We start from the raw sequence: 15621 nt of genomic DNA, 5'->3' as shown, positions 1-15621 counted from the left end.
AAGCAGGCACTTTTACCCTTTAAAATAAGGATATGAAGTTGAACTGTAAGACTCATAAGCCTTATTTTGTTAGAAATAGTATCAGTACAATTAATATACATTTGTTGTTTGATTTTCTTTCAACTTTTATATTACTTTATCTAGAATATTGATTCATTTGTTTCTGTTTTCACTAAAACACATGGAATTTTTTTAGAATTTTGGACATTAAATAAAATAGTTTTATGAAATTAGTTCAAAATGTTACAATCCAATATAGCTTAATGAGGACTGGACTATTGTATGTTGAATGTGGAGCATGGTTTTAGCAAACATTTTTAAACTAATGCAAATATTACTCTTGGCTGATAAGACCAAAATGAATAATGGAACTCTAGGCAGCCTGTCCTCCAATATAATAGTTCCAACACATTGTGTCATGTTGGAAACTCTTCACAGCTATAAAGTCCATTATTTTTCACTCCCACCCAGTACAATTTAGTGTAAAATTTTGTATTTTAGGATCATACAACAATACACAATAGTTACTCTTGGCTCTGCACTCAGTAATTACTCCTAGCATTGCTTGGAAGTCCATGTGAGCTATTAGCAACCGAACCATGATCAGTAAATATTCATAGGTTATAGGAAATAATTCAGAAAAATTTCCTTTCTAGTTCAAAAGTTGACATTGCTGAATGAGTAAGTCATCTCACCCTTAAGCATGGGGCATGCATTTGATAATGTGAGGAAAAAATGACAGATTAGAAAGAAAAAAGCAAGTATGAATCCAATGCATGAGCTCATTGCATCCCCCTCTCCCTATTACAGTGTTGCCTGTGATCTGGATGAGATTCTTTACTCCAAACTCGAAAGAGGTCACCTGTTAGGGGAATGTCTAGTGGTGGCAGGCGTCAGTGAGTACCTATCAGGGAATCTTAATTTTCCTTTCTTTTTACTGAGTCTTATTTCTAGTGGTATCTTATGAGCAGGTTTTTATGCTTACCTCAATAAATTAAGAACATTGGGGAAGGAATTTTTAACTCTATATTCAGATCTCAAATAAGTAAGTACTTCTGTCTCATAATAACTTAAAATAGCATTGTTCAAGTAATACACACATATTAAAAACTCAAAATTTGCGTTTCTTCCCAGAGAAATTACAGTCACTGATAAATGTGTTTTCCTGTTGAGCACCACATTGTTTTTTTTCTTCTAAATTTCAATTTAGAAAATTTTTAAAAAGTTTTATGGTTTTGCTGTATGCTCACTGAGTCATTATGTGGTACTTATGTTAGAGAGCCCATCACACATTTTTTTTTACACAGCATAAAGAGAGTGAAGCAACTTTAGTGACTAGAATTTAAGAAGCAAGTACGTGAATACATGAGATTACAATAAAATATGTTTTAAGTTAATCTGGGCAAAGAAAATGCAGTTTCTAATTGTTAGTAATTGTCAATCATATCATCAGAATTCCTAAATTAAATATTTGACTTTTTTCTCACCCACAGTGCTTTTTAGAGAATACCTTGTTCTCAATTAACAAGTACCGTGTATCAGGTTTCGTTCAGAATCAGAGACATACCAATAAACAAAACACAATACTGTGGAATTTACCTCTACTTGACTGTTACCAATACACAGATACATGTAAGACATCACAATTTTTATGTAATGCCTTTAGTCAAGCTACATAAAAAAATTTATGAGTGCACTTATTTCATTACAAATACTATTTAAGGGCTTATTTTCAGAAATCAAGTTCTTTATTAATTCATGTATACTTAAAGATATTTGGAACCTGACCAGTGACTGAAATGAGAGGATATTATTCTATATTAATTAAACTCAATGATCTATAAATTTCATATCAATAAAGACTGATGACATGAATATAGTGTGGGTGAGGAAGCAGTTCTCTTATTAGGGTTGTACTAAGAAATGGAGCAGAATTGAATTTGAAGGATAGTTCTATTAGATTATTGCCATCATTGTTTATTCTCAGAAAGTGATTATTGATATAGATTTTACCCTGCAGCTGTGGACAATGGTATTCAGTTCCAAGTACATAATAAAGGAAGGTATTTAAAAGATATGTATTCTTTATTTTTAGACAGGTATTTAAAAATACATCTAAATCAGCTAATACTGAATAGGAAAGCAATTTTCACCTATATCTTATTGAGAAAAAGAGAAGCAGGGAATCTTACATTATAGTCTAGTTGAACCAACTTTCTTCCAATTTATTTTCCACAGTTTTGCCAACAACAAATAAATAACTAAATAACTTAATCTGAGATTAGACTTTTTATTTAAAGCTCTTTTGGCACACAAATTTTATGAGCAGTGCTCTCTAGAATTTTCACTAAAACATTTTTGGAATGTTTTCTATATGTAAGTTGAAAATAAGACTTGTCATTTTATGTAGAACTATTCATTAGTACAAATATAATTATCTGTAATCTATAACTCAGAAATTCCAATTCCTTGGATTTTGATTTACAGTCTTCTGGTTTTTTTCTGTACTTTTATAGATGTAATCTAATATTTTAATTTATATTTACAGTTTAATAGTACCTTACTTACACCATTACATCTTTTAGCTTACATTATATTAATGTATATTATATTACATTTAGTGGTATGGGACACTAAATAATTTATATAAAATATGATTTGATGGCTATCTGGAATTGCCAAATACAGGTGAAAATAATTTGTTCAGTCCATTTGTTTATGCTTTCATTTATTTTTCATAGTTTATTGCAAAAAAAGATTATGTTTTCTCTGAGGACACAAAAGAAAATGAGTTCTAGTTTTGTAGTTTGCACTGAGGTAGGTATTTATTTACCTACAGAAGAGACTAAGTTTTTCTGAGATGAACTTTCTGTTTCTCAGTACTGACCAATCTAGTCAACTGTAACTATCAATAGCTTTGCAAAGTATAGTGAATCTTGCTGAAAAATTTGTACTCTCGATAATTTTTTATACAAAGTAGAAAAGAAGAGGAGAAAGATAATTCATGATAATCAGAAAACAGAAAAATTGTTTTCAGAAAAATTTTTTTTAAAGAAACAAGGGGAATACCAGAGTTGTTGAATCCTAAGAAACAGATTTTGACTACTCTACAGTTTACCTGTATATCTATTTTACTGCTCCTTCAACATCATTATAGTTGCTATTTAAATATGCTGGTCTTTGAATTAAAAGATATCATATATGTATATATATATTTGGTTTGGGGGCCACACCGGGTGACACTCAGGGGTTCCTCCTGGCTATGCACTCAGAAATCGCTCCTGGCTTGGGGGACCATATGACACCAGGCAATTGATCCGTGGTCCATCCTAGGCTAGTGTGGGCAAGGCAGACAACTTACTGGTTGTGCCACTGCTCTGGCCCCCAAAGATATCTTATATATTATTTTAAATATATTTTCATATATATAAATATACCTATCTACCCCTGGCTGTGCTGAGGGTTTGAATCCTTTAAGTATTTGGTACCTGTATGGACTATATGTGGTGTTGAGGTTTGAACCCAGGTCAGCACATGGAAAGCAATTTTTCTACATACTATAATATTTCTGTGTTCATAATATATGCTGTTGTACATTTGCTGTGTTGATCAATAAGTAGAGGCCCTTTATCTAGTTGATTTATCTCCCTAAGTTTACAGATGTTTTCATTGGTCAAAAAGATTGATCGAGAAGGGAGACTAACATTGTTTTGCTATCAAAGTTAAATGGTTTTGCTATCAAAATCATATTAAAGAGAGTCACTCCATTATTTGATTAGTAAAGCTTTGTGATCTGCTTTTTAGTCTTCTCTGCTTGCTGAAACATAAACTCTAATATCTACACAACTTGTTCAAATAGTAATACTAGTATTCTGTTTCTATCGTGTGATGTTACTCTCAGGCTATAGAGTGACCATTTATTCCAGGGTGTTATAGTGAAAATCCCAAGTCTTAAGAACCTTCTCAGTTCCTGATAAACTAAGATTGCTGGTGATGTGCCAGAAACTTTAGCAAATTTTGAATGCCATCATAAACAAGGCAGAGGAAATGGGTTCTTGTTGGAAAGAAAAATTTCCAGGTAAACACTCTCTGAAACAGACATTTCCAACCTCAACAAAAATTACTGAAACCAGTGAGTTTCAATTCTATACATCCAGCTGACACAAACTTTAGACTCAAAGAAGAATAAAAACAATTGCACATATGTAATTTGACATATTACATTTAGAAATTTGTTTTTCTTTTTAGTTTCCCTGTCCTTGTCACTCATCTTCTTATAGTGGTGTTAATTTGAATTGCATTTAGCTACTCAAGCACTAAATGACACAAATCATAAGAAACAAACTTATGTTTACCTGATTAATTTACTCACTTCTCTATCAATTATTCTTATTTTAGGTGTTATGTTAAGACTACAGATATGTGTTTTTTATTTAAAGTTTTGGAACAAAATGTATTTTGAAAATCAGAGATACACAAGTTTGGAGGTTGAGTTTCAATTATACAATGTTCCAACATGATTCCTTCACCAGTGGAAACTTCCCACCATTAGTTTCCTCAGTTTCTCTTCTGTACCTCCTCTCCCAGTTTGATGCTATGGTAAACCTTTCACCTCATTCTCCTCATCTTCCTAATTCTACTTGTCCTCATTCTGGTTCTTGTCACCTCTATCCTTGTCATCATCCTCCTCTTTGTCTTCCTCTTGCTCCCCCTTTTCTCCCTCTTCCTTTCTCCTATTCCTCTTCCCCCTCTTCTTCCCCTCCATCTCCTTCCTTTTCTTTTTCTCCTCTTTTTTTCTCCTCCTGTCCTCTTTCTCCTCTGCCTTCTTCTTATTCTTCTTTCTCTTTTCTTTTTGAATAAGATAGAATTACCTGTATATATTGTTGTTAAAGAATTTCATACCCAGTGATATTAATAATTCTATTGCAACATGCTTGCATTTTACATTGTTGTATAAATATATTTCTATAAAGTATAAATAGCATTCTATAATTAAGGTTTTGATGACAAATTGTGACAGAATTTTTAATTATAAGAATACTTTAATTTTTCTGACTTGAAATAAGAGATTCTGGATTTGTACTTGTGAAGATGATAAAAAACAAATATATCAGATATCAGTGTGAATATTTAAGTTCACATATATACAAATTCTTACATTGTATCATTAAGATATGTAAAATGAATTATGCAGTCAACAATACTTTATGAATTTAGAAAAAATAGCTTAGTTTCTTTTTACAGAAGAGATGGGACAAATGAGCATGTTGCAAGAAAGGTATTTAACTATGTGGGAAAGTAAAATACACAACACTAGACTAGTTTGGTTTGATGTCATTGAAAGGTACTATATCAAAGCAGTTCAGTGTTTATTTTAGTTGCTACATGAATAAAAGGATAGAAATTGTATTTAAAACTTTTTACATTTATTTTTAATACACAATTTTTAGACAACGTTTGGAAAAATTGATAAATTAATTAGAATTTTTAAAATTATCATGCAATATTTCTTTCTTACGGGTAAGAAGATGATATTTTGGTTATTTCATGAAAAACTTAAATACTCTACTAACTTTGTATATAAAATATTCCTAATATTGTTATATTATGTGAGGAACTAGTGATATTTTAGAAGCAGTTATAAAATCTGTTCATTCTTATAGCAATGATTCTCAATGTTAGCTATAGTTTGGAAATAAGGATATTTTTGAATATGAAATTTTTTGAAAATATAGTCCAAGGTAATGAGGAAAGGAATTGTTAAAAATCCTAAATCCTTCTTGAGGTTTTCTGTTTAAATGTATCAAATTTATTCAAAATTTTCATGAAATGCTTTTATATTGTGCCTCAAACAATTTAATTCCAACTTGAATTAAATTGTGTACATAGGAGAGATGAAGTCAATATATAGCTAAATATTGTGAAATCTGTAATGGAAACAAAACACATTAATATGAACTTGAAATGTATGTCTTGAATATATAGTTTGCATTCTGGGTGAGTCAGGATTTATTCCCAGTACAAACAATTCCCTGCCAGAACCTAATTCTAGAACGAGATGGAATAGCTCCCAACCCACCACTGGTGAGGTACCTAAACAAACAAACAAAAACAAAAAGAAATATAGAAAGAAAGGAAGAAAGAAAGAAAAAAGAAGAAAGAAAGAAAGGAAGGAAGGAAGGAAGGAAGGAAGGAAGGAAGGAAGGAAGGAAGGAAGGAAGGAAGGAAGGAAGGAAGGAAGGAAGGAAGAAAAAAGAAAAGAAGAAAGAAAAGAAAAGAAAGAAAGAAAGATCAAAGAAAGAAAAAAGAAGGAAAGAAAGAAGAAAGAAAGAAAAAAGAAAAGAAAAATAAATTCTGCTTGTATAGTGGATTTTATAGTGCATTTTATACCAATGCACTTATTATTTAATGTGGAAACCAATCATTTCACCACTCATCTTGGTTATTGAATCTAAAGAGATGAAAAAGTTTGGAAAGGGGCGAATGAGAGGAAAAGAGGAATTCTGCAGATTTGAACAATTTATGCTGTCATATAATATGCATTACATGTGGTTTTAAAGGTATATGGCAAGAGATGAATACTTTAAGTTTTAACCATATAGAAAGCAAATATTTCAGAAATCTGCCATTAGGTCACATACTTTGATGACTATAAAATCAAGTCCAATTTCTGACTTTTTATTAAAGTCTATTCCATTACCCTTATTAATATCTTAGTTAAAGCTATACAGAAAATGTGAACTGGGTTTTTGATTGTTAATATGTTGTCAGTAAATAGGCTTGTGAATTAGTAAAGAGGATAAGTCACCAATACAGAATTGTGATGTCAAAGCTACTTTCTTCAGGTGCAGGGTCTAAGGTTATCTTACTTAATAAATATTCTATTGTGCATCCCTCCTGCCAGAATGCAGTGTAAAAATACTGGCTTGAAAACATTTAAGGGTCAAGTTTAGAGAGAAGTAAACTATGCTTTAAGAGTCAACATTCAGCCAGGTCATAAATATTTGCTATGTTTTTCAATTGCCATCAAAACCAGTTTAGAGGTTATAAATCTCCTGAAAATTGATATGGATGCAGAAAAAATTTGAAGCCAAGATTCATTTCTCTTGAGAAGAAAGGTTAGACTATCCTTTTCCATGCAAGTCAAATAACTGTAGATTTTATTACGCATCTCTAAGTCATAGAAAAAAAATAATAAGGGTGTTGTCTGTTGGGACAGGATAGCCATTCCCAGAGCATCATTTTCACAAAGTGATCAATGGTTCACTGAATCAAGCATGGGATGCTATTTAGAGAACATATTATTTTTCTAAATCCTTAAAGAAATCCTGTCATTAATTTTCATCCATTCTATCTGATGACATCTCTGGGATGAATAAAATACTTCTTTCAAAATAATGTCACAATATAGGGATTTCTTGCATTAAAATATCAGTAGCAATTTTTAGAGTTCTATGACAGCTACTAAATTTTTTAGTTTATATAGAAGTTACTTGATTTAAATAACTCCTTTATTTATTATGGAGTTCCAGATCTCACCATTTTTTTAGAATGACAGTAACTTTCATGTTTTGACTACTGTTATTTCATATAACTTAGGCAAAATAAATGGAAGGAACAATGTATTATATTGCATTGTATTATATATAATATATTACATATTGCATTGTATATGACATTGTATTGCATTGTATTATAATAATCAGTCATTTAACAACTTATGTTTATTTTTAACCTCCAAATCATTTTTAATTGACATTTTCCCCCAAATTGCATGAATTTTGAATAAGATATATAGTGACTTAAGGTACGGAGACCTGATTTTGAGTCTTGCCTTAATAAGAAGAAATCTATTTATTACTTTCAGTAAATCATTTGATTTTTGTACTTAATAATTTGAGATGGGATAATGAACCAAGTGATAATTATTTTGTATGTAACTTACATGTTTTAATGCATAAAAACTGCCTTTTTTTTTACTTTTATTAGTAAACCTCTTTAAATCAGATACTTCCTCTCCTCCCCCAGATTAAGAATAATCTAAATCACCAATGAAATGTGTGAAATTAATAGCTGGAGCTCTGCATAGTCTCAAAATAGTGATGCATGACTTCTCAGTTTAGAGAAGAACATCTGTTCTATAGACTTTGCCTTTTGGTTTGGAAAAAAAGTCGCATTTTTAATATCAGTTTAGTAGGTATATTTTAGAAAATAGTGCGTTACATAAAACAGAAGTATCTTACAATGAAAAACATGGTTTCATCAACTGGCACAATCTATGTCACCAAATTATCTGTTTTTATCACTTGTGTTTATATTTTTCATTTATTGGCTATTTTCATTTCTAGCATACATGTATCTAATTTATTCAAAAATGTTACACTTAATGCTTTTTTATTTACCTCAATGTTTAAATTCCACGTGATGAATAGATCTCTTTCTTACCTCAAGAGCTTATTTTAAAATACCTTTATAAGTAAACTCTCTCTCAGATAATCAAGGTTACCAGAGATAATTTTTCTCCTCTCCATTAGAACCTACTTTATGTATTTTTTATTGAAATTAATAAGAAGTTCTATCTTCAGGTATTGAAGACAAGTTATTTCATAGTAAATTAATCTGGTTTGTGGCTCTTCTTGGTTGTTTTCTTTATAGCACCACCCCTGAGACTACTGAAGCCTGCAAGGGTGGACACGGCTCCTGTGGCTGCTTCTCCCTATCAAGAAGAGATCAGACAGATACTGTGGGCTCTGTGCAGCCTGGTTTATAATCCCCTTATGGCCTCAACAACATTACGATGGCAAGAAGCACAAAAAGAATGCAGCAAGAGTTGCGTTATTAGAACAACCTTGGGTACAAACGTTGGATATGGCAGAATTAAGAGGTAAGAGAAACCCATCCTAATTTCCATACCACTGACGTGAACCTTTCAGAGAAAGAGCTGTGTATTCACAAACTGGAACGATTCCCTCTTATTGACCTTATCACTAAGAAAAACATCTAAAAGGAATTTTAAAATAAGTGAGCAAAAACAGCTTAATTTTGCAGCTTTGCTTTAGTAATTGTCACTATATTTTATTGGTTGTTTTTCAAATCGAAATCACCGATCCACAAACCAAATTTTGTTTCTTCTGATTTAGTTTTTGAGTCCTTTCTACTAAATGCTTTTGCTGATGATCAATAGAGAAAATGATAACTAAGAATAGTCAAGTAACATACCTTGTTGTGCAATTTATAAATCCAGCCAAAATTAAAGCAGCACATTGACTCTGTTTGACGACTATAAGGAAGCCCAATCTCCCAATAAGAACTAAGTAGAGAACAGCTATTAAGATTTTACAGTGACTAAGGCACTTGCTTTTACTTGGCTGTCACTAATCTGTCCCTGATACTGCACATGTTCCTCTTAGCGCTAGAAGGAGTGATACAAGAGCACAGAGCTAGGAGTACTCTGAGTACCAACAGGTGTAGCCCAAATACCGGAGAAATGAAGTAAGATAGTGCTGTTTATGCCTGTATAGTCAGTACCTTCTACACTGTGTGGACACTGTAGTGAATTAACATATCAATATAGAGAAACCATACGTCATTCCACATTTATGTGTCTTCTCAGCTGAGCAGAGACATGAAAATCATAAAGTAAAGGTTAATCCTTTGGATTCCCAAAGAAGTTATGTGCTGATATGTGGACTTGATAGAATATTTCATTACCAACTATTGTGTAAGAATTTCTTACTCATCTAAATATATTTGATCAAGTTGATAGTAACAGTGTAGAAACAAAACAAATTAACATGCTATACTTTTTGAGAAAAATTATTTTCTCAGAAAATAGTTTACTAACAGTGCTGTTGATCATATAGGCATATATGTTGTATAGATAAATATTTTGTACGGTCAGATAAAAAGTAAATATTCTTAATAGATTGTAATACAAGTATATTTATCTTTATTGCAACCTGAGTTTAAGACATCTGAGTTTAACTTGTACAATTCATTTTTGTGGGTGGTGGGTGACTAGGGTGGAATGGTGACTTTTCTTACTTGCTACATCTGACCTTGGGCCCTTTGCTTGACTTGGTGGTATTATATCAGATTTGACTCTGTGTTTAGGGATCACTCCAGGTATGTTGAGTGGAACCACACTATGGCAATGGGTCCCAAACTCCTGTCTGCTAGCATGCAGGGCAAGTGCTTAATCTGCAGTATTCTCTCTGGCTATCGATTGTACAATTCTTTATCTATAAAATAATAAACATTCTTATCATTTAGCATGACGATGTCCCTCTAAGTAGATTAATTGTAGAAATGACCTAGTACAATTCAACATCAAGTAAGGAGGAATAGAAGATTATGTTTTGTAAATTGAAAGGGTGATCAGTCACTTTTGAATATATTGGTTGAAGAAAACATTACCAAGGAAAGAAAACTTAGATGGAGTTAGGAATATGTAGGCCAAGTTTTAACAGCTCAGATCAATTTCTATGGAATCAAAATAATATTTTCACAGGCAAAGATGTCAGAAAATATAAGTTATGGTGGAAAACCAATGTTATTATGGAGGCATCACAAAATACAATGTAATTAAATTTGGAGGACAATTAGCATACTCCACTAGAGCTGGATAGACATTTATTTCTCTGACATGTTTAAAAATAGCAAATATGTACAAGTATTACAAACATTAAATCTCTATCTTTTCTATTATGTTTTTATTAATTAACTTTATTTAAACACCTTGATTACAAATATGATTGTAGTTGGGTTTCAATCATGTAAAGAACACTCCCCTTCACCAGTGAAACATTCTCACCGATGGTGAAGTAGGACTTTTTCTGGGTATGGCTTCAGGAATGACCCAGGAACCCTGGTGCTGGGAATTTGAACAAGAATTAGTATGATTCAATTCAAGTGGCTTTAACTTCTGTGATGTTTTTCATTCTCCAATATATTTTTTATGTTTTCTAGCTAAAAACTGTTGACATTGGTGGTGGAAAAATGCATATGATGAAGGCCTGTTGTAAATTGTATGACTGTAACTCAATCGTGATCAACTTTATCTGTGAAAAAAAATGTACTATGAACAATCTTGTAACTATGGGTTTAAATATAAAAATAAACAAAACAATAAAAAAGCAAAACAAGGAAGGGGTATCATGATTTCTGAGCACAGTGGGGGAGGAATCTCTATGTGCTGCCAGGTATGGCATCAAAAAACAAACAAAAGCAAACATGTGGCTTAATATTTTAATATGTAATTTAATATTTTAGAATATAATATTCAGTATATTTTCAGTAAAATAATTGAAGATAGTGAATATTTTGAGCATTATCATATGGAACTAAAGTGAACAAGGAACAGCTGAGATACTCAATAATAACTCATATATAATAACTAATAATAGCTGTTAATAATGACATACTATAAGGTTGTCATTGATGTAGGATAGCAGTTGAGGCGCTTATCTTGTAAGTACTGCCAGATGTAGCATGAAACTAAGACAGAATAACAATTATGCATAACACTATCCATAAACAATTTATGTATGAATTTATGTATTTGTATATAACTAACATAACTTCTAATGATTGATATAACTATATGACTCATAACTAATTACAATACCTAATATTACTATTACATGAAATAATTCTCTAATTGCATTGACTGAATTGTTCCTACTATTTTTTTTGCTGGCTTTCTTATGTTCTCAGTCAATGGGCTGTTAAATAAAATATATGATGTTTGTCTATAGCTGAAGGCCCATTGTAACATGCTGTCACTGGCAGCTAACATTTACATACTGACCTCCACAGCAGGAAAACTGAAGGAGGAAAAGCAAGGATTTACTTATGTTCTGTATCAGATATGTCTTGTAGAATTACCTACTGGAGCATATTCTTTTTGTCTCTTATCAATGCTGCATCTTCTATACACATCTTTCACACACATACTTTTATACAACATCTTAATGACTTGGCTGTCTAACATAAACTTGGCTGAAACATTTGAGCAGCTTGTCTTTTTTACAGAAGATGAAAAAAAGCTTCTTTTTTGACTTGTTAATTTAATGTGAGCTGACTCATTAGAACATGAGATATGATTAACATTGAACACAATGTCCTTGAAGCCAACCTTTTTCGCCCTGCACCAGATGACGTCATGTAATATATTATTCAGAAAAATAACATATTCCACAACTGAGAAATGAAACAAACAATGATGATAAAAGCAGTAATCTTAAAACCACATATATTTACTCTCATTCTACTTTTCTGTCTTTTTCAGTCTCTGTTGGTCTGTCTCCCTCCCCCACCTCTCTCATACAGACACATATATGCATACACACAATATACACACAAAAACATACAGACACACAGAGACACCGCTATTTTGAAATGCTTCTCAACTTCTGGAATGCTTCTAAGTACTGTCAAACAATTAATAGAAAGTAAAATAGTAATCCGTCAATTCTGGTAAATTTTCACTTAAAAAATGGCATCAAGCAAGCCTCTTCAAGTGCTGTTGAAAAAATTGGTCAGCTACATGAAAAAAAAATTAATTCAGACCTCTTTTTAACACTGTGAAGGAAAATCAAATCAAAATGGATTAAAGACCTTGAAACTAGACCTAAAACCATTTAGGTACAGAGAGGGAAGGCTTAGCCAGAACTCTCCATGACATTGAAGCTAAAGACAACTTTAAAGGGGGAAAAAAATACTAAACCATGTAAGTGAGAGCAAAGATAAAACATATGGGACTACATTAAACTAAAATCTTCTGCTCCCTAAAGGAAACAGAGGCCAGGATACAAAAAACTGTCCACAAATTGAGAGACACTATGCACCTAATAAATGTCTTGATAAGGGGTTAATATCTAAGATATTAAGGCTTTGGTGGAGCTTATGAATAAAAGAGAGTTTAACTCCATCAAAAAATTGAGAAGAGATGAACAAAACTTCCTGAGGAGAAGAAATACAGATAACAAAAGGCTTGTAAAATGCTCCCACATCAATAATCACCAGGGAAATGACAATCAAAACAAGAATGAAAATAAATCTCACACCACAGAAACTGGCACACATCATAAAGAACAAGAAACAGCCATTGCTGGCATGGATGTAGGGAGAAAGTCAATCTTATTCACTGATGGTGCGGAATGTGTACTAGTTCAGCCTTTTTTGAAAACAACATGAACAATCATCAAAAAAATCTAAATTGAGTTTTCATATGACCCCAGCAACACTGCCTCCTTGAATATACTCAAGGGGTCAAAAAACAATGCAGAAAAGGCATCTGCATCCCTACTTTTATTGTCAGAATCTGGAAACAGTCCAAGTGTCTGAAAGCAGATAAGTCGATAAAGAAAACAGTGGTACATCTATACAATGGAATACTATGCAGCTTTTAGGGAAAATAAAGTCATAAAATTTTATTATGCAATGAATTTATCGTAGTCTTATGCTGAGTGAAATGAGTCAGAGGGAGTTACTCTATGAGAATGAGTCATTCTTTGCCTATGGAATGAGCACACTTATTTGTGGAATATTATTTTTTTAAAGATAGTTCGGTAGAGACAGGACTAGGAGAAGTGGCTCATGGGAAGTTGCTTGCCACAAAGAACAGGAGAATGCAGTAGAGACAGAGAAGGGACTATTATAACAAATGATATTTGGAAATGATCACTCTGCACAAGAACTGGATGCTGAAAGGAGATTAAAGTAAACATGCAGGATATCCTTTCAATTACAGTATTGCAAACCCACAGTATCTAAAATGGAAAATGAGAGAATATATCTGCCATAGAGGTTGGTAGGGGTAAAGTTATTGGGAGGAAAGAGAAAAACAGGGGACAGTGATGGCAGGAAATGTGCATTTGTGAAGAGTTGGGTATTAGATACTATATTATTGAAACACAATCATGAAAAACTTTATGATTGCATCTCACTGTTGGTTCAACAAAATTTAAGTATCACTTGAGTGAGAATACAGCAGGTCAGGGCACTTGCCTTGCATGCAAAACTAACCTGGTTTCATTACCTGAAGTCCCATATGGTCCCCTAAGTAAAGCCTGGAGAGATTCCTGAGAACAGAGCTAGGAGTAAGCTACTAAGCACTATCTGGTGTGGCTGGAAAAACAAAAACAAATAGACAAACAAATAAAAAAGCCTTCAAGCAGCTGGACAGAACACAGTGTTATCCAACTTCCAAACCCTGAGTTGTTTCTCTGTATACACATGAGTAATAACACTTGGTGTTTTTCCTTTTACCTCAGGCATTTTTGCACAAACATCAAATTTTTGTGAAACATAAAATTTTAGTTTTATTTATAGGCACATAGCATTCCATCAGGTATACATTTCACAGTACTTTCTATCTATCATTCACTTGGACTTTTGGATTGATTCCACATCCTTAGATATTGTGCTAAGCAATGCAATAAATTAAGTGTGCATTTATTTTTCAAATGAATGTTTTTTGTTTGGGGGTGGATACATAGAAGTACATAGTTTGGTCTTTTTATAGTGCTCCTATGTCTAATTAATTTTTTAATTTTAAACACATGATATTACAAAGTTGTTAATGATACAGTTTCTGGCATTTAGTGCTACAGTACCAATGCCACCACCAATGTAACATTCCCTCCACATTTATCCCCAGTTTACCACCCACCACTAGGCCCTGCCCAGTTAGCAGGAATAAAATTAATCAAATTATATTGTTTATCTATAACTAAATGCTTAATAGAATTATCAAAGCAATTTTAGTATTTGTGAAAATTGTTATAACTCACAACCTAAGTCATTAATCATCTGATGGTTAATAAGCTGTTGCTATTTGAGAGTTCCATGTTACTGGTTTTGTTTGGTGAACTAATGGCTTCTATGCTACATTTGCAACTAATTTGGTGTGTTCCTATGGGAGTGTCAGTGTCTAGGAATTTGGAAATATCTCTTATCTGGATATGGGCCCAGGTGCTCCAGGTCTTCAGGATCTTTGAAGCTGGGCAAATGAATTGGCATGGTAGGAGCTGTGGGATATGCTTGTAACTTCTTGGGCTTCCAGAAGTTATGGGGGGTGCATCCCCACTCTGAGGACCCCCAGATTTTTTCAAAACCAACACCCACATACCAAGAGTTTTGTTGGTTTGGTGTCTCTGCCAGAGATTAGACATGAGGGATGAAGTTTGCCTAATAGTGTGGCATTTACTTTTGGTTTTGTGTGGCATTATTTTGGGGTGTGGATACAGCTGCCAGTACTTTGCCAGAGCACGGAAATAGACTCATCCTCCTCCTAAAGGTATCTCTGATTTTTAGCAGTGGAGACCAAGTTACCCACTGAATTTTAGCATCCTCGGCTTGCATCTCTTCTAGAGAATCAAATCAGTTTTAATTTTTGACATAAATGGCAATTAATCATGTTTTTAATGTTTTTGATAAAAGCTGAAACCAACAACAGTGAATTATTACCACAGTCCTACCAATACTGAATATTTTCAGTATATTTGATATGTGCCATTCTCACTAATGTGATGTAATACTTCATTTTTTATTTTTGTTTTCCTGATACTAAGTGATGATACTTAACATTTTCATAGCTCACTGGGAATCTATGTCATT

At 32.6% G+C, this 15621-nt stretch overlaps 1 protein-coding gene across 1 annotated transcript in view; it reads left to right on the top strand.

Annotated features, from left to right (window-relative positions):
• Positions 1 to 15621, top strand: part of ZMAT4 (zinc finger matrin-type 4) — a 467773-nt gene that overhangs the window by 315476 nt on the left and 136676 nt on the right. The window contains 2 exon segments of the mRNA XM_049771892.1: positions 8656 to 8722; positions 8724 to 8884. Of these exon segments, the coding sequence (XP_049627849.1) occupies positions 8656 to 8722; positions 8724 to 8884 (228 nt within the window).

The sequence above is a fragment of the Suncus etruscus genome, chromosome 4 (genome assembly GCF_024139225.1).
Source record: "Suncus etruscus isolate mSunEtr1 chromosome 4, mSunEtr1.pri.cur, whole genome shotgun sequence".
In the NCBI taxonomy this organism is placed as follows: Eukaryota; Metazoa; Chordata; class Mammalia; order Eulipotyphla; family Soricidae; genus Suncus; species Suncus etruscus.
The sequence above is the reverse complement of the archived record's forward strand: the minus strand, read 5'-3'. Positions and strand labels throughout refer to the sequence as shown.